This window comes from Anolis carolinensis, chromosome 5 (genome assembly GCF_035594765.1).
Source record: "Anolis carolinensis isolate JA03-04 chromosome 5, rAnoCar3.1.pri, whole genome shotgun sequence".
Lineage (NCBI taxonomy): Eukaryota > Metazoa > Chordata > Lepidosauria > Squamata > Dactyloidae > Anolis > Anolis carolinensis.
The window spans coordinates 12,434,022-12,461,144 of NC_085845.1; the positions used below are offsets into that span (position 1 = coordinate 12,434,022).

Genomic DNA, 27,123 nt, shown 5'->3' on the forward strand with positions numbered 1-27,123 from the left:
CACAGGCATGTAACAAGAATCATCTGAGTCTCTGTGAAATAATCAAGGAATCGTGTATTTTAAAATATATAAATGAAAACATTTAATTGGATATTTTGTGTCACCATACAATTCGTTATTACAATTTACGTATGTGTCCGTATCTCTTATAAGAGGTTGGTTTAACCTCTGGTTTGCTAGTAAAACTGAATTACTAAGTCACAAAAGGATGCATATCTAAAATGCATGTCGCCAAATTGAAATGTTTGGAAAGCTCTGTATTAGATATAATTCTATGACAGAGAATTCTGAATACAGTGGGCCCTTGGTATCCACTGGGTTTTGATTCCAGGATTCCCACAGATACCAAAATTAGTGGATGCTCCATTATATATGATGGCATAGTAAAATGATGTCCCTTATGAAAATAGAAAAATCAAGGTTTGTTTTTGGGATTTTTAAAAAATATTTTGAGCTTTGAATGATTGAATCTGTGGATACAGAATCTATGAATAGAATCTATGGAGGACTGACTGTATATCATGCAACTAAACACACTAGGGTTCCATAAAATGGACCCATGGAGGTTAAAGTGGTACCAAAGTGCTGCAACTGTGTAACTTGAATTCACTCATAGTCTTTGGATGATGCTGATGATTTTACCCTGCCCTGCGTCCAAACAAATACAGTAGAGTCTCACTTATCCAAGCTAAACAGGCCGGCAGAAGCTTGGATAAGCGAATATCTTGGATAATAAGGAGGGATTAAGGAAAAGCCTATTAAACATCAAATTAGGTTATGATTTTACAAATTAAGCACCAAAACTTCATGTTATACAACAAATTTGACATAAAAGTAGTTCAATACGCAGTAATGTTATGTTGTAATTACTGTATTTACGAATTTAGCACCAAAATATCACGATATATTGAAAACATTGACTACAAAAATGGCTTGGATTATCCAGAGGCTTGGATAAGCGAGGCTTGGATAAGTGAGACTCTACTGTAGTTTAAAACAGTTTAAAACAATAAAAATAATGTACATAAACCAAAAGCATATTGGAGATAGTCTTCAAAGCAAACATGTTTTAATGTACAGGTTGATTATCCCTTATCCAAAAGGCTTGAGACTTTGGACTTTTTCACATTTCGGGATACTTGTATTTGCATATATTTAGTGAGATATCTGGAGATGAGCCCCAAGTCTAAATATGAAATTCATTTAAGTTTCTTATGTATCTTATACAGTAGAGTCTCACTTATCCAACATAAACAGGCCGGTAGAACGTTGGATAAGCGAATATGTTGGATAATAAGGAGGGATTAAGGAAAAGCCTATTAACCATCAAATTAGGTTATGATTTTACAAATTAAGCACCAAAACATCATGTTGTACAACAAATTTGACAGAAAAAGTAGATCAATAAGCAGTAATGCTATGTAGTAATTACTGTATTTACGAATTTATCACAAAAATATCACGATGTATTGAAAACATTGACTACAAAAATGCGTTGGATAATCCAGAACGTTGGATAAGTGAGATTCTACTGTATTTTGATTTTGGAATTCTAGATAAGGGATGTACCCATTTATTGCATGTTGTAGATTAAGGTTTTTTTTTGGTATTTTTGTAATGTGAAGTATGCTTATTTTTAGAAGAGAGAGAGATTAAGAAGGAAAACATTGTAATACCTTAACCCTGCCCCAGTAGTTTTCTAAGAATGGGTTTTTTCCCCTGATGACTAAAAAACATTAGTGTGTGGTTTCCTTACATCCGGCTGCACTGCCCCACCTGAGTGGCTTGTCAAACTGTCCTGACATTTTAGGAAAACCAGCAGACTGTGCTTCAAGGCATCGCTTTGGTAGAAGGATACACTTTAATGATGAAGAATTCTTGGCTGTTATGTGTTGCTCTGGCAGTCTTTTGGGGAGCTATTCTTGGAGCAGGTATGTAGTACTTTTTCAAGTTTGTCAATTAAATAGTCTTGTATGCTGCAGAAAATTTAAAAAAGAATGATCTAGCAGCACTTTTAAGATTGATTCATATTTTATCATGCGCTTGCCTAGGTTTTCAATCCATTTCCTCAGGTATGCTGATAAAATGATATCAAATGCCAAGTTTTTATGGATGGTTACGCAGTTGTGGGAGTGGGGCAGAATGTAATAGGAGATGGAAAGGTGGAAATTGTGACCCCAGCCATAAATTTGCAAAGATCTTCCAAGTGAACAGTCTCCTTTAAAGTAACTCAGTCTTGATCTACACTGCCATATAATTTAGATTATCAAATCAGATAACCTAGATTATCTTTAAACTGGATTATATGAATCTACACTGCCATATAATCCAGTTCAAAGCAGATAATCTGAATTTTATATGGCAGTGTAGATGGGGCTAATGTGGAAGTAATCATTCTGAGGACCAAATGTAAGACCCCTTCTACACTGCCATATGCCTTAATACAGATTATCAAATCAGATAATCCACATTATCTGCTTTGAGCTGGATTACATGAGTCTACACTGCAATGTAATCCAGTGTAAAGCAAATAATCTGGATTGTATATGGCTGTGTAGAAGGGGCTTTAGTTTCCTTGGGGTCAAGGCCGTCTCTGGGAAGATTCCTTTTGTTTTATGTGAATTTGTGAGGAATTGTTTTAACAGATGTAGAGTGTCATGGAACGAAAAATACTATATTTATGTATTTATTACAGCATTTCTATCCCATCCTTCTCACCCCTTAGGGAGGGCTCAGGGTGTCTTAAAACCAAGTATAAAACAAGTATATAAAACAATTACAATACATTGAGCAATAATAATAATTAAAATTAATTAAGCTAAAACATTCATATAAATATACATTCAGAGGCATGTTCCAAGTGGTTCCTTCCACACAGCTCAATAAAATCCTATATTTTCTGCTCTGAACTGGAATATATGGCAGTGTGGACTCAGATAACCCAGTTCAAAGCAGATATTGTGGGATATTCTGCCTTGATATTCTGGGTTATATGGGTGCGTGGAAGGGCCCTATGAAAACCTTTCATACCATAAAATACATCTAAAAATGGATCCATAATTTTTTTTAACCTAGGAGGACTGCTGAGAGAAAATTTAGTTTTTTTCCCTGCAAAAATACTCTGAAAAAAAAACCATGACCACATCTACACTGAAGAAATATACATTTTGTTGTCTATGGTTTCATTTACTGTAGTCTTTTCTACTGTCCTCCAGATGTGTAAGACTACAGTTTCCCCATCCCAAGCCAAAATGGGGATAATAGTCATTGTAATCCAATGCATTTGGAGGACACACAGGACACTCAACGTGAGAATTTTTGGTGCCTTCTATATCAAAACGTCTGAAGCAGATTCCTTCCATTTGAAATGCAAACTATTGGAAGGAATCAAGCATGCTTGTCATCCTTAACACCAATTTTGTTGTTATCCAATCCTTAATAATACCATACTCCCATATGGACTTTCCATGATACAAACTAACTTGCAGTGTTTATTAGATTCACAGATGTAGTCAGATAATGCGACCCATATTGGAGAGCGTATAAGTAAGGATCAAGCCCAATAATACAAGGAACCCATATACTGTAAATCTCATAATGAAATGCAATTTTGTACAGAGAATTTAAGTGAGGAGAGATATAGCCAGAGGAGCTTTGCCAATTTTATTCTGATAGGGACCCTGTGTCTTTAACAACTGAACAGCAGGTGCTTTCTGTGTCCTTCATTGCATCCGTCAAAAAAGATAGTCTCATTGAAGTTATCTTTTTTTTAAAAAAAGCTACACTTGTTGAATTTCTTATTTTGGAATTGTTAAAACATAGGAGCACCATCAATGGGGAAAATTGGCACACTTCTCTGGGGCTAGCATCAGTAAAGGTGAGGAAATAAAAATATGTAGCAAAATTTGGGGAAAAGTCTGTTCTTGGTTTGAAAGTGTTGTTTCCTGATTAATTGTGTGGTACATACATTGAAAGTAGTTGTATACTATAGTAACTTAATTTTTAACCTTTAAATGTGCCATTTTCCACCTTTTGTTTTTGCAGTTTTAACAAACTTTTTCCAGATTTTTATGATAGAACAAATTAGGAAATGACATTGATAATCGAGGAACAAAAATTGTGTTACATAGTGTAATGCTTTGGCCATCCTGCTGTATTCTGCTCAGCAAGAAGGTTCTGTTATGGAATTAAAGAAAGATGACACACATGCTTTGTCTGCAGAAGACTGCAGGTTTATTCTTGGGCATCTCAATGTCAGTATGATTTGTAATAGCAGAACTGGGACAGTTCTCTGCCTGAGAAGCGAGAAAGTTGTTTGCAGCTAAACAGAGAATATTCATCTACGTGGACCAATGGTCTAATCTCAAGACAACTTCAAATATTAATATGTATTCAAAACTCAATGATTTGCACTGAAATAGAATCACCTGATCTGAGAATGCCACCTGGAAGACCTTGGGTTTCAGTTTCCTTTCTAGCAACCTAAATTTGGCTTTCATCTGAAAATCTCAATCCTGTTGGTGTGGAGCCATAACATGACAAATGACTCAGACAATCTTTTTCACAGCACTTTGATATTACGTTGTCATTGCTGCATCTGAATGAACCTTGGGATTTGTAGTTTTCACCAGGCACTACACCCCTCTGGCAGAGAATTCTTAAATCACAAAATCATACAATTGTAGAATTAAAAATAACTGCAAAAGCTATCTCGCCCAACCCCCTGCCATGTAAGAATACACAACTAAAGCACTCCTAGAAGATGTCCATCAACTCCAAACGAAAAGGAGAGTCCACCATCCTCTAAGCCAGTCTTTCCCACTGGTTTCGCTGTGATTTTTTTCATAATGTTTAGAAGCATGTTCCACAGTTAAATGTCTTTTACTGTTAGGAAGTTATTCCTATTTTTAGATGGAAACTCTTTTACTATAGCTTGAATCAATTGCTCCATGAGTTAGTCTCTGAAGCAGCAGAAAACAAGCTTGCTCCATCTTCAGTGTGACATTCTATGAAGTATATAAACATGGGTCTTAGGTAGAATTTATTTCCATGTAATATGAACCCATGAACCAAATCAGAATTCTATACGATGCAGCCATATCTGTAAAAATCATCATCATCATTTTATTTGTTACACACCTCTCCTTATGGCTTGAGGCAGGGCATAATGGAGTTAAAATACATCATAATAAAATAAATTCAATGAAATGCAAACAGTAAAACATATTTCTATCAAATGCACACATTACAATGCATTAAAATACAGCAGATAGTTAAGATGATATGAAAATACTAACAGTGTAATATGAAAATGATCTGTGTCCTATCATGACGAGTGTGTGCAGTATGCATGTTATTAAGTTTTTTTAAGAGAAAAAAGGTTGCACAGAAATAATAACAATCACTATGTTGACAAGCTGGAAAGCGTCCAGAGGAGGGCGACTAAAATGATTAAGGGTCTGGAGAACAAGCCCTATGAGGAGCGGCTTAAAGAGCTGGGCATGTTTAGCCTGCAGAAGAGAAGGCTGAGAGGAGACATGATAGCCATGTACAAATATGTGAAGGGAAGTCATTGGGAAGAGGGAGCAAGCTTGTTTTCTGCTGCCCTGCAGACTAGGACACGGAACAATGGCTTCAAACTACAGGAAAGGAGATTCCACCTGAACATCAGGAAGAACTTCCTCACTGTGAGAGCTGTTCGACAGTGGAACTCTCTCCCCGGGGCCGTGGTGGAGGCTCCTTCCTTGGAGGCTTTTAAGCAGAGGCTGGATGGCCATCTGTCGGGGGTGCTTTGAATGCGATTTCCTGCTTCTTAGCAGGGGGTTGGACTAGATGGCCCATGTGGTCTCTTCCAACTCTACTATTCTATGATTCTATGATTCTATGACTATATGTATTACCATCCTATGATACCAAACAAGTTGCTTTTATTTTCATCTCTCAACATGGTTTCCCACCCTCTTGTTTCAAGCTTTTTATGGGCTGGATCAAGATCATGATCAAGAGAAGGTTCTGGTTGATAACAAGTGCCAATGTGTCAAGGTGACATCGAAATTTGTCGCTTCAAAAGACGATCCTGACAATGAAGTCTTGGTGAGAAATATCCGAATTGTGTAAGTGTGACCTCATATTCCCCCTCTTCTTGTGCAATTGGCAAGGACCCAGGAGAAAGGGAGATGTTTCATCTTTGTTTAGGAAATAAGTTATCCCCCTCTTTTTATGCACACTTTCTACAGCAGGCATGGGAAAACTTCAGCCTTACAGGTATTTTGGACTTCAACTTCCAACCTCCTATTGGCTGTTAGGATTTGTGGGATTTGAAGTCCAAAACACATGTAGGCTGAAGTTCACCCATGCCTGCTCTTGGGCAGTGGTTCTCAACCTGTGGTTCCCCAGATGCTTTGGTCTTCAACTCCCAGAAATCGTAACAGATGGTAAACTGGCTGGGATGTCTTGGAGTTGTAGTCCAAAACACCTGGGAACCACAGGTTGAGAACCACTGCCCAAGAGCAAAGAAGCAAAGACCCAGATGAAAGGAAGGCAACTGCAAAGAGTGCAGGGTCATTCCACCCCTTGACTTCCCTATGAGCCTGATGCAATCCAGAGTCACTTCTGGTTCATCCTTACAAATAGCTGAACGTCTAATAGGTTTTAAATAAAGGATTCTAGGGACTGTGGAGAAGAGTTGGGAGCGAAGAAGGGAATTCAAACTGAATTGTGAGTTTGTTGACAAGTGGTTTTGTTCCCCCCACCCGAAAAATAGGCTAAATTTCCCCCTGTCATTTCAAGAAAGTCTGTGGCTTTTGAGAGCTTGATAGAGTCATACATTACTAATGGCCAAAAGGTATGGGAGAGTAAGAGGTCACGCCTGGAAGTCAACTGTATAGCCCCTCTCTGTTTGGATTAGCCAAGGCAGAATAGAAAAATGACACAAGACGACTCCCAACTAGTTGTGAAATTTGGCCTGGAGAATAAAAGTTGGCAAGAGGATGGTGCTGAATGACAGAGAGTAACTCGAGATTGCCCACCAATTCTAGCCATTCGTATTTGGTCATTAAAAAAAGGTAAAGGTTTCCCCTGACGTTAAGTCCAGTCGTGTCTGACTCTGGGGGTTGGTGCTCATCTCCATTTCTAAGCCGAAGAGCCGGCGTTGTCCATAGACACCTCCAAGGTCATGTGGCCAGCATGACTGCATGGAGTGCCATTACCTTCCCGCCTGAGCGGTACCTATTGATCTACTCACATTGGCATATTTTCGAACTGCTAAGTTGGCAGGAGCTGGAGCTAACAGCGGGTGCTCACTTCGCTCCCCAGGTTTGAACCTGGGACCTTTCGGTCTGCAAGTTCAGCAGCTCAGCGCTTTAACAAACTGAGCCACCGGAGGCTCATCAATATCAGCAAGGTAATTTGGTTATTACCTTGCTGATATTTTCATTCTTCCTAGCATTTATCCCATTCCCTGTTGTACTGCATGCACATTAGTGCCATGTAGGCTGTTTACAGAGTGAACTTCTTCAAAAGCAATGAAGTTTCTGACATATTTCATCTGAATGAACTGGTTTGCTGCATCATTCTTCTTTTTCTTCTTTGCCTTCTCCAGAGTGCCCCTCACAGCCAGGGAGAACATCTCCGATCCCACCTCACCAGTGAGAACCAAATTCGTCTACAAGCTCTCCAAACTGTAAGGAGGTCATTTCATTGTACTTGGGTCTATATAAGGATAAAGTGAAAAGTATTGCGAGCTGATCTTTGAATTCAAGTGTTGTTGCATTCTCAATTTCAAACAATCCTTTGAAAATGGCAGATGGATGGATGGATGGTGACTCAGGCATCAGCAGACCTATGTGTCCCTCCTGGGATTCAGCCTGGACTTTAAAGGTGCTCTCTGAATCTGTTTGGATGATTTGGATCTCCTTTAAATTTGAGAGGAAAACTTTATAACTTTCTCATTTATACTGAATATCCAATGGATAAGAAAGACTCAGTATGACACACAGGGATGAAACCCTAATAGGACAGGAAATTTAGGGCAAAAGGGTTTGTTATATATTCTCCTGTTTCTGCACAGTTACTTCATTAGGGAATTATTTGGAGCAAAGAAGTCAGAGGGCAAGAAGAGAGTTTTGAGTCACATTATGCTTCTGGCTGGTCAATGTTTCCATCTTGCAAATACAGTAGAGTCTCACTTATCCAAGCTAAATGGGCCGGCAAAAGCTTGGATAAGCGAATATCTTGGATAATAAGGAGGGATTAAGGGAAAGCCTATTAAACATCAAATTAGGTTATGATTTTACAAATTAAGCACCAAAACATCATGTTTTACAACAAATTTGACAGAAGTAGTAGTTCAATACGCAGTAATGTTGCATTGTAATTACTTTATTTACAAATTTAGCACCAAAATATCACGATATATTGAAAACATTGACTACAAAAATGCCTTGAATAATCCAGAATCTTGAATCTTGGATAAGTGAGACTCTACTGTACATCTTTTTTTTTGCAACTCTTTGTTTTGCATTGGAGATCATTGTTAAAATTGCCAATTCAGAGTAAGAGCAATCATTGACACTTATGGCCTTCACCTCCATGCAAGTTATTTTAATAGATAGAATACATTCAATCCCTGGATTGTAAAATGAAAAAATAGTGACATATAATCAAGGGGACAGTTGCCAAATAAGGGCAAGTAAAATGACGAAGGGAAACAGGTCTAGCCAAAGGCATCTTGTAAGCTAGAACCATGACCTTGTAACAGCTTGATGTTAACATTATGATCTAGACACCCGTGTTACAACTGGAAATGCCCCCAAAACCCACCTTAAAAGTGAGGCAGGTGTACAGAGAGAAAGAGTTGTGCAGCACTGGAAAATGGGGAGCTTGTTGGGGATTGTAGATGATAGATAGAAGCTCTTATGTGTGCCCGTGAGCCCAGAGACACCCTGCAGAATGATGCACCACTCAGCTTTGCAAAACAAATAACTCAGGAACTTTTACTAAATCCAAGAGATCAACAAAACAATGTTATTTACAATAGCCCCTCTGTTTTCTTACAGAAATCAGCAGTTATAGGCAATCCTTTCCTAGTCCATAAATCTGCTTCAATGAAGATCAGAAGCAAACAAGGCCTCAGAAATAGTCAGGCCTCTCTGAGTACAGAGCCATCTTCTTTCCAGCCAGTACTCAGTAGACTTACACACACACAGAGAGAAACCTGTTCAAACTGGTTCTCCAGCAGCAGAACAGCAACAGTTACAAACCAATTCCCCAGGCCCTTGCAAACTTAGCCAATCAGCTGCATGCATTTGATTTTCCAGTTAACACACATATAGTATCTTTGGTAACCATGACAGAGCTGAAGGATTATGCTAGTGAATTACAATACAACAAGGAATTGTGGTAGGATCAGTGATACTGAAATGTCCAACAGCCATTATGGATAAGAAAGACTTAGTATAATGCATAGGAATGAAACCTTAATAGGAAATTTAGGGCAGTTTTAGGGAAGAAATTTAGGGCAAATTTAGGGAAATTTATGTTTGTTGCACCATCATGCATGGGAGAGAAGAAGCTGAATACATAATCTTTCAGCACCCTGCTAGAAACCCCCCGGTGACGGTGACGCAGTGGGTTAAACCCTTGTGCCGACAGGACTGCTGACCTGTAGGTTGGCAGTTTGAATCTGGAGAGAGCAGGTGAGCTCCCTCTTTCACCTCAAGTTCCACATTCAGGGACATGAGACAAGCCTCCCACAAGGATGGTAAACCATCAAAAAAATCCGGGTGTCCCTGGACAACGTCCTTGCAGACAGCCAATACTCTCACACCAGAAACGACTTGCAGTTTCTCAAGTCGTTCTTGACATAGAAAAAAAAGCACCCAGCTTTCCAGTGCCACAGAATTATTTAATGTACCTGGCTTTTAAAGTGGGCTTTTGAGGAATCAGATCTGGAATTGGATTCTAGCTGTGATATGGTATTTACATGCCCCACACAGAAACTTGGTCATTGCTGCCTGAGAGAGATGGATAGATCAAATGGCTCAAATCTGTGAGCGTACCCCGTATCAGCCATATACATTATTTTCAGCACGGGTCAGAAAATCCCGCAAGCATCTTTTCTTACCCTTGGTTGTAAATATATGACGATATCACAGAAGGTATTTAAAAGCACTTACTGCATTTTCACGAACCCCAAAATCTACTGCTTGAGGCAGATTCTCACTCTGGCTAATAGAATGACAAATACTGTAAGGAATTGATGCATTAGTTCATCAAGGAAAAAGCAAACAACCCAAATCAGTATGTAATATTCAAGAGTGCTGCAAGAGCTGTTTGGGTTGTTTGTATGTTTTCCGGATTGTATGGCCATGTTCCAGAAGTATTCTCTCCTGACGTTTCGCCCACATCTATGACAGGCATCCTCAGAGGTTGTGAGGTACGTCACAACCTCTGAGGATGCCTGCCATAGATGTGGGCGAAACATCAGGAGAGAATACTTCTGGAACATGGCCATACAGCCCGGAAAACATACAACAACCCTGGGATCCCAGCCATGAAAGCCTTCGACAACACAAAGAGCTGTTTGGTTTAGGTCTACTAACTTTGCTATCTGTGTTCCAGGTGTGACAACTGTCACTCAAGTGGCAATCCGGAGAATGGCCAGAGGGTCGGGGAGAGTGGTCTATGCAATGACCCACAGGAACCCTGTTACACCTATGACCGGAATAAATGCTACACTGCACCATGTCTGTTCAACAATGCTGGGAAAACGGAGACCATTGAGACCGCCTTGACCCCAGAATCCTGCTATGACGATTAGAGCCAAATCATAATCATACAAGATAATTCTATACCAGACTTGTGTCACTTTTACACCAATTCTTACTAAATCCAAATATTCCTGGAAATGACAGTTTGCTGATAGGTATTGAGAATTCACAGTTACAAAGCTTGAATATTCTTCACAAGGATAAGAGAATTAGTTTCTACATATTGACCCCTCCTGCTTAAAGTAAATAAATCTTTGGATGCATCAGCAGAATTTTTTCCTTTCTTTCATTCCTGTTCCCGACTGCTGTAATTTTCTCTTCTCTGTAAAACGGTTCCTTTCCCATCTGCATTATTTACAGCGTATGCAAAGTACATGCTCTCAATAAATAAATCAGAGTGCATCTTTCATTATTCCTTCACTCTTTTCATCGAGACTGAAAACTACAAATCAGAGAATGTGTGTGGGTTCTCCCACAGGTATGAAACTGGTCACAGTTTAGTTGTATTTGGGAATTAAAAATAGCATTATGGCGAGGTCCTGCAGCCTCCTTTATCAGTCAGATATGATGGTACAGTAGTGTCTCATTTATCCAAGCTAAACGGGCTGGCAGAAGCTTGGATAAGCAAATATGTTGGATAATAAGGAGAGATTAAGGAAAAGCCTATTAAATATCAAATTAGGTTATGATTTTACAAATTAAGCACCAAAACATCATGTTAGACAACAAATTTGACAGAAAAAGTAGTTCAATATGCAGTAATGTTACGCTGTAATTACTGTATTTACGAATTTAGCACCAAAATATCATGATATATTGAAAACATTGACTACAAAAATGGCTTGGATTATCCAGAGGCTTAGATAAGCGAGGCTTGGATAAGTGAGACTCTACTGTATTTGGTTCCCCAGCCATATACCAGGCATGGGCAAACTTGGGTCCTCCAGGTGTTTTGGACTTCAAGTCCCACAATTCCTATGCCTCGGGCCCTTTCCTTTTCCCCCTCAACCTCCAGGCAGGAAACAGCCAGACTTGCAACTGCAAGGCCATTCAATGCTAATAAATGTGGCCAATCGAAAAACAGGGGAATTCCAGACAGGAAACAATCAGTGCTAGCTAACGCCTCCCAACATATGATTCCCCCCCCCCAGGCAGGAAGCAGCCAGACTTTGAAGCTGCAAAGCCATTCAACGCTAATGAAAGTGGCCAATTGCAAAATGGGAATTCTAGACAGGAAACAATCGGGCAGCTAACACCTCCCAACACAGGAAACCCCTCCCCCCAGGGCAGGAAGCAGCCAGACTTTGAAGCTGCAAGGCCATTCAACGCTAATCAAAGTGGCCAATTGCAAAACAGTGGAATTCCAGACAGGAACAAATCAGGGCCAGCTAACACCTCCCAAGAAAGGAGCCCCCGTGCAGGAAGCAGCCTGGCTTTGCAGCTGCAAGGCCATCCAATGCTAATCAAGGTGACAATTACAAAACGGGAATTCCAGACAGGAAACAATCAGGGCCAGCTAACACCTTCCAAGACAGGATTCCCCCATGCAGGAAGCAGCCAAACTTTGCAGCTGCAAAGCCATTCTATGCCAATCAAGGTGGCCAATTTCACTTGCCTAGTTTCCAACGGACCTCACTACCTCTGAGGATGGCTGCCATAGATGTGGGCGAAACGACAGGAGAGGATGCTTCTGGAACATGGCCAGACCGTCCAGAAAACGGTCAGCAAATTAAAGAGGGGAGAGCAAGGAGGTGGTCCCGGGAGGGGCGGGGCGTTGCGGGGGAAGCTCCGCCCACCTCTTCTTTCTGGTTCCAGCGGCTGAAGACGACGGACGCGCTTCTTGACTTCTCTGTAAGTGGGGCGGGGGGGGGGGTTGGACTGGGTGGCCCACGAGGTCTCTTCCAACTCCATGATTCTTTTATTCCATCCATGGCCATAGGAAGGAGACCCTGCAAGGAGAAGAGAGTCTGTTGCATTGTTGCAGATTGAATCCTCCTTCCCTGGCCCGGGATTGGCTGAGCCTTCGATGGTGCAGCTAGAAATCTCCTCCCAGCCAGGCAGGGTCTAGGCTCAGAAAGTGGGAAAGAGTCCTGATGCGCCTTCCTCTTGGCACGTTTCTCCCTCCATTCGTGCCTCTTCAAATTCCACAGCACTGCTGGTCACAGCTGACCTCCAGTTAGAGCCCTCAAGGGCCAGGGCTTCCCAGCTCTCAGTGTCTATACCACCGTTTTTAAGGTTGGCTTTAAACCCAGCAGGGGATTATGGCATTACGAAATCCAGGTTGGAAACCATTCTGTGGCCCAGCTAGCCAGTTTAAACAGAATATATATACAGTAGAGTCTCACTTATCCAAGCCTCACATATCCAAGTTTCTGGATTATCCAAGCCATATTTGTAGGCAGTGTTTTCAATATACAGTAGAGTCTCACTTATCCAAGCCTCGCTTATCCAACGTTCTGGATTATCCAACGCATTTTTGTAGTCAATGTTTTCAATACATCGTGATATTTTGGTGCTAAATTCGTAAATACAGCAATTACTACATAGCTTTATTTATTTATTTGCGACATTTATATACCGCCCTTCTCACCCCGAAGGGGACTCAGGGCAGTTTACAAGTATATATACATACAATATATTATATTATACAGCTATATCGCAATATTATTAGTAATATTGCATGTAATATAAATATACAATTATAATAGTCAATTATAATTATTATTACATTGTATTACATCATAATATTACTATTATATAATATTACATAATATAGCATTACTGCGTATTGAACTACTTTTTCTGTCAAAATTGTTGTATAACATGATGTTTTGGTGCTTAATTTGTAAAATCATAACCTAATTTGATATTTAATAGGCTTTTCCTTAATCCCTCCTTATTATCCAACATATTCGCTTATCCAATGTTCTGCTGGCCCCGTTTACATTGGATGAGTGAGACTCTACTGTATCGTGATATTTTGGTGCTAAATTCGTAAATACAGTAATTACAACATAACATTGCTGCGTATTGAACTGCTTTTTCTGTCAAATTTGTTGTCTAACATGTTTTGGTGCTTAATTTTGATGTTTAATAGACTTTTCCTTGATCCCCCCTTATTATCCAACATATTTGCTTATCCAACGTTCTGCTGGCCTGTTTATGTTGGATAAGTGAGACTCTACTGTATATATATGTGTATGTGTGTGTATGTATGTGTATGTATATATATATATATATATATATATATATATATATATATATATCTTTATATGTATATAAAAATACAGCCAGCGTATGTTTGTGCGTGCAAAACTTGAAAAGTAGTTGGTTGATTAACTTGAAATTTTGCCACAACGTTACATTCCAATACACGCAAGTTTTTAGAGTAAATAAAATGAGATTGGGGGAAGGAAAATCTCGGATGGTGGGATATGCAGTACATTCAATAACTTCAGCTCCCACATCACTGCGACATGCACCAATGACAGAACTGGACCAAACCTGGCACACAGACCCCCCATGACCCACTACACATCCTGTTGGAGGAGGACAGACCACGGATGATGGGATATGCAATGTGGATTTCAATGGCTTCTCTGTATATTCTGACATGGTAGTTGTGAGAGTGGTCTAGCATTTCTGTGTTCTCAATAATATACTGTGTCCAGGTTGGTTCATCAAGTCGTCTGCTATGAATGACTTCTCTAGCTGGGTTATCTACGGTGCCTTTTGTGTTCCTTGATTCGTGGTTCGGCAGTGCTGTGTCAGACTCCACAGAGAAGCCACTGAAATCCACAAGCATGTGAACAATTTCAACAGAAAGGAAGAAGCCATGAAAATGAACACAATCTGGCTATCAATATTTTTAAAAAATCTCTAAAATCAGGACAGTAAATAAAGGACAACACTCAGAAAATGGGAATTCCTGACAAGAAACAATCAGGGTTAGTTAACATCTCCCAACAAAGGATTTCCCCAGACAGAAAGCAGCCAGGCATTGAAATTTCAAGGCTCTTCAATGCTATTCAAGCGGGCCAATTGCAGCATTCCCACTTGCTTCCAACAGACAATAATAATACATTTTATTTATATTCCACCTTTCTCCCCTGGGGGAGACGGGACTCAGAGGAGATTACAGCATTTACATAAATAAGCAAACATTCAATGGCTTTACAATTACATGAGAAACACAAACTAAGGCAGAGGCTTCTCCTTTCATTTCTGGCTTCTGGAGGCAGTGCTCATCTCTGGCTCTGGGGAGGTGCTGTTTGGTATGGTATGTAAGAAATCAGCAAATGTGTGTGCACCAATGGCAAAATAAGATGCATGAAGCTGACTGGCTGAGCCATGTCTGGAGAGCTGTTAGGCCTGGGAGTTTTCTGATACTGTTGCAATTTTGTTCAGGTTTGAGCTGTGTAGGTGCAGAGACGGTGAGAAAAAAGAAGCAGAGAGAGAGAGACGAGTTTTAATTTATCCACATGGACAAAGGAAAGACTATTTTAATTCTCTCATAAAAGGACATTATGTGAGTTGGTGCAACTGAGCACATTATATATACAGTAGAGCAGGGGTCCCCAAACTAAGGCCTGGGGGCCGGATGCAGCCCTCCAAGGTAATTTACCTGGCCCCCGCCCTCATTTGTAATACATTTTTATATCTTTAATAATATAATATATTGTATGTACATATAATATTGATAATAATATTATCATTTTATACAATACAATACTAACAATAATGTCATATAATAATATTAATTATATGTTATATATTACATATAATATTACAGTATAGTGGTATAGTTCAATATAGTATAATGCTAATTTTGTGCTATGCTAATAATATAATATATTGTATGTACATACAGCTGCTCTGAGTTCCCTTTGGGGTGAGAAGGGTGGGATATAAATGTAGTGAATAAATGTAGTAAATGAATAAATAAATAATTTTGGACTTAGGCTCGCCCAAAGTCTGAAATGACTTGAAGACACACAACAACAACAACAACAACAACCCTAATTAACCTGACTATCTCATTGGCCAGAAGCAGGCCCAAACTTCCTATTGAAATCCTGATAGGTTTATGTTGGTTAAAATTATTTTCATTTTTAAATATTGTATTGTTCTTTCATTATTATTGTTGTTGTTTTGCACTACAAATAAGATATGTGCAGTGTGCATAGGAATTTGTTCGGTTATTTCTCCAAATGATAATTCGGCCCCTCAACAGTCTGAAGGATTGTGGACCGGCCCTCTGCTTTAAAAGTTTGAGGACCCCTGCAGTAGAGTCTCGCTTATCCAACGTTCTGCATTATCCAATGCAGTTTGCCTCTTGTCCTGATCCACAGCTGTTTCTCTAGGCAGCAAAGATTGAACTTTTTATGGATTTAATTTCCGACAACATTGCTACTGTAAGTTCATTTTATACAATTCTATCTTTAATTGTAGTCAGTTTGTTAGTAGCCAATTTTTTTTAGTCAATGTTTTCAATATACAGTATTGCGATGTTTTGGTGCTAAATTCGTAAATACAGTAATTACAACATCATGCTACCGCCTTTTGGACTGCTTTTTCGGTCAATTTGTTGTAAAACATGATGTTTTGGGTGCTTAATTTGTAAAATTATAATGTAATTTAACGTTTAATAGGCATTTCCTTAATCCCTTCTTATCCAAAATTTTTGCTTATCCAACGTTCTGCCAGCCTGTTTATGTTGGATAAGTGAGACTCTACTGTATGTTGTTCTGGATTTAAGAAGAATAAACTATTTGTTCTTTGCAGTTCATCAGCGTGGCACATATCTTCTTTATCTGGCAAAGCAGTGCGTGGACTACACATTTTGATTATTTTACATTACGCAACACTTTTCTCCATTTTGCACTTTATCCATTAGCCCTGTTTTCAAAAGTGAGTTGCACCAGCCTTCCCATCTATGCCTCGAAATGGACTTTATTTCAGGCTCATTGGTTATTGGTTCGAGATTGTTTTTATTTTGTCACAACTGCTATGCTGTTATAATTGATATTGTTTTATTCTGTTTTATGATATTGTGTATGTATTTTAATGGTGATCGGGCTCGTCGCCATGTAAGGCACACGGAGTCCTCTTGGGGAGATGGAGACAGGGTACAAAAATAAAGTTATTATATTATTATTTATTATTTTCAAGCTGAGAATCCTGCTTTGTCACCTCCTGGTTATGTGTCTGGGAAGATTTTTTGGAGCGTCTCTGCCTTTTCCCGCCTAAGTGGTACCTATTTATCTACTCACACTTGCATGTTTCCGAATTGCTAGGTTGGCAGGAAAGACTAGAGTTCTTTCTCCCACCCTGGACATTATTCCACAGATAAATAAACCCCATTTGCCTAGTTTCCAACATATCTCACAAACTCTGAGCATGCCTACCATAGATGTGGGCGAAACTCCAGGAGGGAATGCTTCGGGAACATGGACCAGACAGCCCAGAAAACTCACAGCAACCCACTACTCTATTCATAGAGCAACATTGTAATGCATGTGGAACTACTTTTGCTGTATGATTCAAGTTGAGTGGGGTCTTTGTGTACGTGTGGGCAGAGCATGGTCCATTTAGGGACTAAGGCTAAATCAGTTGAATATGATATATCATGATTGGTAATAATAACACCGATTTTAGGATTTAATTGGATTGGTGTTGCATGGTCAAGAGAACCTCATTGATGCATCAAATATAAACATCCTCCCCCTACATAAAAGAGTGGAGGGGGGATTTGTGTTAGTTCCTGCATTACTCGTACACATGATTTCTGCTCATAGCCAACTATGCTTTCTTTCAACAGAATGGCTCCTAAGAAGAAGCGAAAGGCTCCAGCCAAAAAGGCTCCAGCCAAGCGCCCACCCCCTTCAAACCTGGCCTCTTTGGACGAAGATGACACCAAAACGGAAGTTCTCAAAAACCTATTGGCTCGACTGGCTGCACTGGAAAAGAGTAAGGCAAAACTGACTCCCTCCTCCACTTCTAAGCCTGCCCGCTTAGCTAGTAAGCATATGCTAATGAAATCTCTCTCTTCCTGTATATCAGATCTAGGGTTGGAGTGTAGAGGAGAGAGCGGCACGAGTTCTGGCCAGCCCATGGTTAAGCTTGTGGGTCCTGCCGAGACACTGGAGACAGCTCCCCAAGTGCGCATATTAGAGTCAACATCATCAAGCATGGAAGAAGTTCCCACAGGAAACAACAACACGAACATATTGCCCTGGGGTCCTTCTAACTCACAGGCTAGTGCTGCCCACAAGTCAATAGCATCAGTGCTGCAGCCTCAGGAGAGCTGCTCTCAGCAGGCCAGCCAGCAGGATGTAGGGACAATAACCGGTGTCCAGACATTGCCAGATAGACATGGTCCCTATCATCAGTATTGGGGTACTGCTGACTGGCCTCAGAAGGGTGGCTGTCGGGAGCACGCAATTGAGTTGGGTAGCCACCTTACACAAAAAACAATAGACAAAATCCTGAGGGCAGAATACATAGATATATTTTCACTGATGTTTAGAGAACCGGACGAATCAGATGATGAAGAGGAGGAAGAAATTAAGAGAAAAATAGATCGAAATTGGGGTAATTGGTTTACTTGTTTTTTGATATACGCCGGCGTTATAACAAAAGCATATCCGGCCAGAGCGCATTCGCTAATTGAGTATTTGAACATTATCTACAAAGCACGTGTGAACTTTAGGGGCAACGCTTGGTTGCTGTATGATGAGCGTTTTAGAACAGAAGCAGCTCAGGATCACACATTGAGATGGGACCTCATTGAAGCACAGCTGTGGTTGCAGATAATGGTCTCTCCACGGAAGACTCAGGGTGAAAAGGCCGACAGCGGCCATACCATTCTAAATTTCGAAGAGGAGCAGCGCCTTTGGCAAATGCCCTCCCATCAGCCACAAAAGAAGGCAGTGTGCTGGTTATATGCCTCTCAAGGTGTGTGTAATAGAGAGGTTTGCAGATTCCAACATTTCCGTTAGATCTGCAATGGAACACATTCTTCCAGATTTTGCAATAGAGGAAAACCCTTCAAAACCATCCAAAAGGTTAATCAGTATCCCAAAAAAAGGACGGGGCTCCTTTCCTTTCCAAAGAGCCCCAGTCCAATTAATCTGCACCAATTGGAAGTTTGGTTGGATTCTTATCCTGACACTATAGCATCCGACTATCTATGTAGTGGTTTTAAGGCAGGCTCCCATATTCCGACACAAGGTTCAAGAACCCCGTTTAGGTCCCACAGTTTGACGTTTGAAATGAAAGATTTATTGTTAGCATGAATAAAAGTTTCCCAAAGTTTAACTCAAACTTGTGTGGACTTGTTATTTTGGTGGTTTGGGAGCAAATGGAAACAACTTGAAGGCACACATAAAAACAACAAATATAAGAAAGGTTTGGCTAGATTTTTAAAATATACATCCAAAGCAAATCATGAAATTTCTTTTGTGCCACTGGAATGCAGTTCCCAGCAGTGCCCACTGCTAGGTTCAATAACATAATCAACCCCAACTTAAAAAAAAAATCAATATATTTTTCACAAAACCATTATTTGAAATTGTGTTGATACAAGTTTCACAAAAGAAAGGAATGAGGAAAAAATATTTCCATATTTATTATAGTTTGATGTGGCTTCTAAATACATCTAGTTGATAGAGGAGGAAAAAGAAGTTGACAAAACTGATATTCAGTGGCCAGACCGTCAAATCTATACAATGGGCTCTTGAGTGTCTGAATGCTGTTCAGGGAGCTTAGTACTGACTTGCATTATTTATATTAATTTTGCTAGTTTTTGTTAACTTTGCAGAAAAAAAGATTCTTCCAAAGTAGTTGTACCAAAATACTGCCCAGATAGTTAAAGCAGGCTGGCACTTGACCAAATTATAACGTATCCCTTTGCTAAGAGTGGCTCTGATGGGCCTTGTAGTTTTATAAAATCTCACAAGTTTTGTTTGCATTTGCAACCCACTTCATGCCTTTTATGTATAATCTGCATATAAGATTTACCACTGTCATAAAGCAAATAAAGCTGCCATCAGCAATCTGTAAATCTTGATTCTTTCCATCAGCTGTTTATACACTAGATTTTGTGAGGTAGAAAATAATAGTTAAAAGATTAGCAGAGCACAGCCCTCTAAATTCTGATCTGCCGCTGCTATCAATCTGAGCAAACTATTTTTGATTGGAATCCACTAAGTCACTTACAAATCTACATATTCGTGACTATTTCGTATTCACAATCACTTATATTCCAGAAATCATGCTGGAAAGACTATGAAAAAACGTAATAATAGCTGGGATTCATTTTTGGAGTTACAACTTTGTAAGTGGGCATATTTTTACAGGAAACAGAACCGAGTTTCAAAATGTCCATGTTTAGCATGAAGGTGCTGTTACATGATTAATGTGTAAGTGAGCCAGAAAAGTGAAAAGTTGCACAATGGGATCCATTGCACTATGGATCCAATATGAACCAGAACTCCAATGTAGATTGGGTTGCCAGTGTCCTGTTATGCATCTACACAATACACAAAGGAGTTTGTCATCTTTGTCCTTGCCTCATTCAGAAGGAAGGATTTTTCAAGTTGATATTAATAAGTGAGCTCACATGCACTGACATGTTGATGAAAACCTGATCAAGCAATGATAGAGAGGACCTAATAGAAAAACATAGATCATTCTGCTTCCATTAATGTCATGGATGCCATCAGGCATGGCCCAATGTCCAAAAGGGACCATCAAACAGTGGATCCAACAGTGAATTCAATAGGCTGAGATATGGCAGGCTCAGGTTCTCTTCAGCCTTGAAAAAATCCAGTTCTTTATATTATTTCCTTGCTGTTGAAGTATCTTTGACTGAGCTCCTCACATTGCGAAAATTCTTTCACGGATCTCTTTAAAACTCCCACTTTTTGTCCAGTTGCATCTTGAACAGTGAGTATCCGCCTTAAGAACTGATCAAAAAGATAAATTTCAGCTTTTTTTTTTTGAAAGGGGGTCTTACATATGCATTGAATTGGGACAGGATAGTTTGGACCCTCCAGAACTCAGCTGGCAAAGCAATTATAAAGGAACAGTATCTCAAAGCCTCTGACTTTCCTAGCACTTTTATGACTCCTGGTGAAGCAGGATGATGGGAGATTTATACATAAGATATTATAGAAGGAAATGTCTTTGAACCAATGAATGATTCCCATGTCATTGGTATTTATTTATTTACTAATTTATTTACAGTACAGTAGAGTCTCATTTATCCAAGCCTCGCTTATCCAAGTTTCTGGATTATCCAAGCCATTTTTGTAGTCAATGTTTTCAATGCAACATGATATTTTGATGCTAAATTCATAAATACAGTAATTACAACAAAACATTACTGCGTATTGAACTACTTTTTCTGTCAAATTTGTTGTATAACATGATGTTTTGGTGCTTAATTTGTAAAATCATAACCTAATTTGATGTTTAATAGGCTTTTTCTTAATCCCTCCTTATTATCCAAGATATTTACTTATCCAAGGTTCTGCTGGCCCGTTTAGCTTGGATAAGTGAGACTCAACCGTACTTTCCAAGACATTGGCTCCTTTTGGTCATCACCTTCAGCTGGGTTTGCAAGACAAATTATTCAAATTTCTTGCATGATTCCCCCTGAGAATAACTTCAGTAAATACAAGGCAAACTATTGATAAAAGGTTTTCTAGTAGCATTTAAACACATTTTGAAAATATATTCAGGTTGCTCAAATATTAGCTAACTAAAAGATTATCTTGAGTAGAGAAAGAGATCAGTAGATCTTGAAAGAGAAAAAAGAGAGGGGGATTCTCTGTGTGATAACAGACCATAGTTTTTAAGAGTTTTGGAAGTTACATGGTCTTGTTGCCTACATACTGTACAGTGATTGCTTGTCACCATGCTTACCTCTGGAAGCTGATAGCCTTTCCTTTCAAGAAATTCCTTAAAAGCATGGATTCCGTGAAGTTCTATAATCTCAGTATCCTGCAAAAGCATCACGAGACCAGAGAGGGGAAGGTCCACTTTTGAGCAACTTTCCCAAATCTGGTGCTCTTCAAATGTATTAAATTTGAGTTATCCCCAGTCAGCATGTGCAGTCAGTGAATAAGCATTCTTTTGCAACACATTAGAAGGAAACTATGTTAGAGAAAGTTTCATGAAAAAAATCCTTCCCCATCACACAAAGCTCTCTCACCCAGCCTCAGTTTTAAAACTTCCAGAGACTCCACCACACACTGAAGTTGCAGATTCCACTGGCAAACAACTCACCATCAGAAAGTTCTTCCTAAGGTTTCGGTGGAATCCCTTTTTCTGAAATTTGAATCCAAATGTGAGCAGGCCTCCACAAGGAAATGTCCCTTTGGACAACTAAGGCTCCTTCCACAGAGTTGAATAAAATCCCACATTTTCTGCTTTGAACTGGAATATATGGCTGTGTGGATTCAGATAACCCAATTCAAAGCAGATATCGTGGGATTTTCTGCCTTGATATTCTGGGTTATATGGCTGTGTGGAAGGACCCTGAGTGGACGTGTGCCATGTTAGTCTAGTTGCTTGCATATTGCAATATCAATGTAAGGTCTTTCACACAGAACTAAAGGATTTGCTATGTATCTGGATATACCTTTCCATCGAACATCTTTCCTGAATTCCAGGTGTCTGCATCCTTTGATTTGGGGTCGACTAAAGGCTCATTCCTCTTCTGCTTTTTCCAAGTCTTTGGGTCCAAGTACCAGGCACCATACCTGATCTTCTCCCGTTTAGGCTGGCAAAATTCCTGTTAAAAACAACATCAACAAATACAATTACAATAGCAGTAGCAGGAAAACATTTCTAATTGCATTTTTACCCCCTCCGCCACTGTGCATCAGAGATCCTTAAAAGATTGGAGGATTCTAAAGACAGTTTCACATTGTTGGAAAGGGTCTCTTGGGCCATTGCCAACTCTGCAAGATGCAGGAAATCCAGACAGACATATACCCAGCAATTAGCTGTCCAGCCACTTTTTGAAGGCATCCAGAGAAGGTGATCTCACCATCTCTGCCAGACTGCTTTTGCTGTCAAAATGTTCCTTCTCATGTACAATCACTCTTCCTGTAACTTCAAACCATTAGGCCTGGTTCTTTCCTCTGAGGCAGCAGACCACAGCCTGTGATAGTCCATGTGGCTTCAATGTTAGTGGGTGGCAAATCTTCTCCAACTAAATTACCACATACCTAAAAAACCAAGGTTCCCATACCTTTGGTTGGCTTTTCATGGTGGTCTGAAGTGGTGACTTCCCAACATACATTTGCAGCTCTGCAGGCAAATCTTGCAGCTCCTCAACATTGATAGGAACAGAGTTAGGTATCTTCGTCTCATACCCTGCATCAAACAGGCTTATAACAGTGGCTTCATCGATGTCGTACTTCTCTCCTCCCTAGAAGGGTAATTCAAACTGATATATCTATTTTACCATAAAAGGGAAAACTTTATAAGTTGCATGCACTTTTGTTAATCATGTATGTAAATTGGCCATAGTGGGTGGTACAGATTGTTTGCTAAAAGTACAACATAAAAAATAAACATTAAAGAAGCTAAAATCACCAAACCTTGTGGTTCTTTTGTAAGGCTTGGGTTTTAATAGTATCCAACCTATATATGTAGGCTTGTGTGTGTGTGAAAGGGATGAGTTAAAAAAGCAGGGCAGGAGAGAGATTCCAAAAAGAACAGAGATCTTCATTAAGCACCAGGAAAAACTTCCTCACAGGAACAGTTGTTTGGCAGTGGAATAGTAACAAAATTTGGATCTTCCAGATGTTTTGGACTTCAGCTTCCAGAATGTGTGACTGGCGAGGGCTTCTGGGAGCTGAAGCCAAAACACCTGGAGGACCAAAGTTTGGAAGCTGCTGGTCTGAATAGAAGTTAAATAGCTAACTCTCCACAATGGACTCCTTCAGGGCAGGATTTTGCATTGGATGGCAGCTAGGGTCCCTTCAACTCTGTGATTGTGTTATCTAAAAACTAGCTGACTATATTTCTTAACTGTTCCAATTAAAATTCTTGTGTTTTCTGTGGGCCATGCCAATGAATGAATGGTAACATTGAAATAAGACGTTATGGGCCAGATTGTGTCAATGAATCGCCAGGTGCCCACTGCTGATATATAGAAATATTGGAACAAAAACTCAAATCAACCTGAAGTTATGCAAAAATTTACAATTCTAATTTACACATTTAACAACACAGCTTTCATCCATTTGAAATGCATCAAGGGACAAACACACAAATATATATTTGGGGAGAAACTTATGTCTAACTAACTACCTATTCTCAAGGGAAACAGACACGTTGCAATTAATATTTAAATAATATATTTATGTGTGCTCTTCAGAGGAGATTTTAAAATGGCAGATCAAGAGGAACGTGAAATTGATGTAGGGTAGAATTATGTGAACTGGAAATAGACAGGTTCATCCCTTTCCAGGAAAATATTGCCAAACTAAGACAATTTGTGTGTGTGGGGAGGGGGTTCATACTTTCATTGCCTTGTCAACAACACATTAAGGGAATGCATTACAGCACAGATATGTAGCCGACTTCAGCTGGACTTTGAAGATTTAATGAAGGCATTCATTTACTCACCAGGGATTCAAGCCAGCTGCAAAGCTCCTCCGTGGCTTGCTTTACATTTTCACTGACAGGAGGAATGTAATTCAGTATAGCCTCCCTTTCTCTTGCCTTTACTTCTTTTTTGGAGAACCAGGTATAAGGATTCTTGACTTTGGGGTATTTGCTGTATAGACACAGAACTAAGATCAGTATTTAAGAAAAAAAATGAAGCTACTAATACATTGTCTTCAAAAGACTCCTCAGATGCTTACCCATCTGGACCCACAAGGTGGCATTCGAGAGCTGTTAGTGATATATTGAGTATGTCTGTTTTGAGCTTAGTCTCTTACGGAATTCAGTATGAAAAATTAAGGAAATTGTAATTTCCTAAAATTAGGAATTCATCCATTTCTGTTTATATTTATTTATTTATTTATTTACTCATTTATGGGATGAAGCAGATACACATGACTTTCTTTCTTGCTCCTTTAACTCTCATTCATAGGGTCGCCATCAGTTGAGGTTGACATGAAGGCAGTTAACATCTACAAAAGTCCCAAGGAAAATGTCATGCAGCATCTATAGTGTTTAATAATGTATATACTAAGGATAACATTTCATGCTTTCCACAAAGTACACTCTGGCCAAAGAAAGCATATACCACAACAAGGGTGCCATGGTATCACCTTAAGCATAGGTAAAGGTAAAGGTTTCCCCTGACGTTAAGTCCAGTCATGTCTGACTCTGGGGGTTGGTGCTCATCTCCATTTCTAAGCCGAAGAGCCGGTGTTGTCCGTAGACACCTCCAAGGTCATGTGGCCGGCATGACTGCATGGAGCGCGTTACCTTCCCGCCGGAGCGGTACCTATTGATCTACTCATATTTGCATGTTTTCAAACTGCTAGGTTGGCAGAAGCTGAAGCAATAGCTGAGCTCACTCCGCTCCCGGGATTTGAACCTGGGGCCTTTCGGTCTGCAAGTTCAGCAGCTCAGTGCTTTAACACTCTTCGCCACCGGGGCTCCTTGGTTTATATGCATATAAGCATATAAACTAGGGAGGAAGAGCTAATAGGCATGCTGTTATTTTTGGAGCATCTACCTAAAGATTCTGCAAAACCACCATTTCAGTGAAGTTAAAGTACTCACTTTTACTTAGTACTCACTGGTTGGTGAACTTGGACTTTGTTTGTCTGCCTCTTTCGTTTTCCAACCGAGACTTCACTGTAGAAGAGGTTTGATGCTCCTGTTCAACAAGACATGCACCAGCTTCTTCACTAACTGGAAGCATCTCTGGATCCAGAACACCAACAACCTCCTTGAAAAGCTAAGAATGAAATAACAGAAGAAAACAAATTATAGGTTGTCCGTGTATCATCAAAGGTGTTCCTTTGAACGTACATAAATAAGCTGTGTTTCAGCAGAGCTAAGAAAGGATATTTTTCTATCTTGCAAGCCCAAGAATTCCCCGGGCAACATGGGGAGAAGTGCTTGTGGGATTTTCTACCTCAAGTCTCAAAATAATTTGCAAGACTTTGGCTGTTATACACATTAATGGGGAGCATCATTTGCTTTTCTCATTAAGGCCACAAAGACTGAATACGCACAGCACATACCAAGCAATTGATCCACTTTGGCCCAATCTACACTGCCGTATAAAGCAGTGAACTGGATTATATTGGTCAGTGTAGACCCATATAATGCAGACTGAGGCCCCATCTACACTGCTGTCTAATCCAGTTTCTGAATCCATATTGTCTGCTTTGAACTAGATTATATGGTAGTGTAAAGTCATATAATCCAGTTCAACACAGATAATCTGGATTCAGAAACTGGATTATATGGCAATTTAGATCCAGCCTTAACTGCACTGAACTGGATTATATGAGTCTACACTGCTATATAATTCAGTTCAGTCCTGTTCAGTCCTGTTAATCTATGTTACCTATGACATTATTGACCCCAATTGGAAGCTGCTGCAATTTTACTGATTGTTATTTTAATGTAAATTTTATTTTTGTGTAATAATGTGTTTTTATATTGTTGTGTATTGTATGTCTGTATCTTTGTTATAAACCACCCTGAGTCCCTTCTGGGAGATAGGGCGGTATATAAATAAAGTTTTTTTTATTATTTTATTATTAACCTACATGTAAGTTTAAAATGCTGTTTTATTTTTATATTGTTTGCCTTGTTATTAACTGTTGATTTAATTTAAATTGGATATATTTGTGTGTGTTGTTGTCGAGATGATTTGTATAATTATATTGTGAGCGGCTCTGAGTCCCCTCAGGGAGATGGGGCGGGATACAAATAAAGTGTATTATTATTATTATTTATTATTATTGACACAACGACGTTGTATGACACAGCAAACAAGATAGACATGCTGGATTTCGTTTCACAAAACCACAAGTGTCTAGGACTGTGTGATGTATTTTCGGATGATGCGTGCAGATCCCAGCAGGGTGGCCTTTTGCAGTTGGCAGATCGTAATTTTGTCAATGTCTATTGTTTCCAAATGCCGGCTGAGATCTTTTGGCACGGCACCCAGTGTGCCCATCACCACCGGGACCACCTGCACTGGTTTCTGCCAGAGTCTTTGAAGTTCAATCTTGAGGTCCTGATAGCGGCTGAGTTTTTCCTGTTGTTTTTCGTCAATGCGACTGTCACCTGGGATGGCAACATCAATTATCCAAACCTTGTTCTTTTCCACAACTGTGATGTCTGGTGTGTTGTGTTC

General features: G+C 39.6%; 2 protein-coding genes across 8 annotated transcripts in view; one reads left to right on the forward strand and one right to left on the reverse strand.

The window, feature by feature from the left end:
- The first annotated feature begins 1,748 nt into the window (after positions 1 to 1,748).
- On the forward strand, positions 1,749 to 19,088 carry jchain (joining chain of multimeric IgA and IgM). Of its 5 annotated transcripts, XM_062981216.1 has the most exons (6): positions 1,749 to 1,931; positions 5,972 to 6,113; positions 7,601 to 7,681; positions 10,621 to 11,247; positions 17,590 to 17,738; positions 17,832 to 19,088. In XM_062981216.1, exons 1-4 carry the CDS (start codon positions 1,865 to 1,867, stop codon positions 10,817 to 10,819), a joined length of 489 nt encoding a protein of 162 aa, XP_062837286.1. In that variant the 5' UTR covers positions 1,749 to 1,864; the 3' UTR covers positions 10,820 to 11,247; positions 17,590 to 17,738; positions 17,832 to 19,088. The 5 variants fall into 5 exon arrangements, with proteins under 5 accessions (XP_062837286.1, XP_008110365.2, XP_003221877.2 ...); XM_062981214.1 differs by lacking the exons at positions 1,749 to 1,931; positions 5,972 to 6,113; positions 7,601 to 7,681; positions 10,621 to 11,247 and adding exons at positions 12,584 to 12,620; positions 16,941 to 17,021; XM_008112158.2 differs by lacking the exons at positions 1,749 to 1,931; positions 5,972 to 6,113; positions 7,601 to 7,681 and having other exon boundaries at positions 10,821 to 11,247.
- Positions 19,089 to 19,374: 286 nt separating this feature from the next.
- LOC103279063 (protein FAM47E) overlaps positions 19,375 to 27,123 on the reverse strand; it is a 43,066-nt gene continuing 35,317 nt past the window's right edge. For 2 of the 3 annotated variants that reach the window (XM_062981212.1, XM_008112159.3), the window contains exons 3-7: positions 25,547 to 25,707; positions 24,417 to 24,567; positions 23,032 to 23,211; positions 22,417 to 22,569; positions 19,375 to 21,776 (exon numbers count right to left, since the gene is read on the reverse strand). In XM_062981212.1, coding sequence (XP_062837282.1) covers positions 21,543 to 21,776; positions 22,417 to 22,569; positions 23,032 to 23,211; positions 24,417 to 24,567; positions 25,547 to 25,707 — 879 coding nt within the window. In that variant the 3' untranslated portion in view covers positions 19,375 to 21,542. The remainder of the gene's footprint in view (positions 21,777 to 22,416; positions 22,570 to 23,031; positions 23,212 to 24,416; positions 24,568 to 25,546; positions 25,708 to 27,123) is intronic. The other variant, XM_008112161.3, reaches the window with a different exon arrangement.

Coding starts and splice junctions, on each gene's coding strand:
- jchain (XM_008112158.2), top strand. CDS start 11,144: ATGCTCTCAATAAATAAATCAGAGTGCATCTTTCATTATTCCTTCACT. Junction 11,248..17,589: donor GTGTGTGGGTTCTCCCACAG/GTATGAAACTGG, acceptor TTCTTTCAACAG/AATGGCTCCTAAGAAGAAGC. Junction 17,739..17,831: donor ACTGGCTGCACTGGAAAAGA/GTAAGGCAAAAC, acceptor CCTGTATATCAG/ATCTAGGGTTGGAGTGTAGA.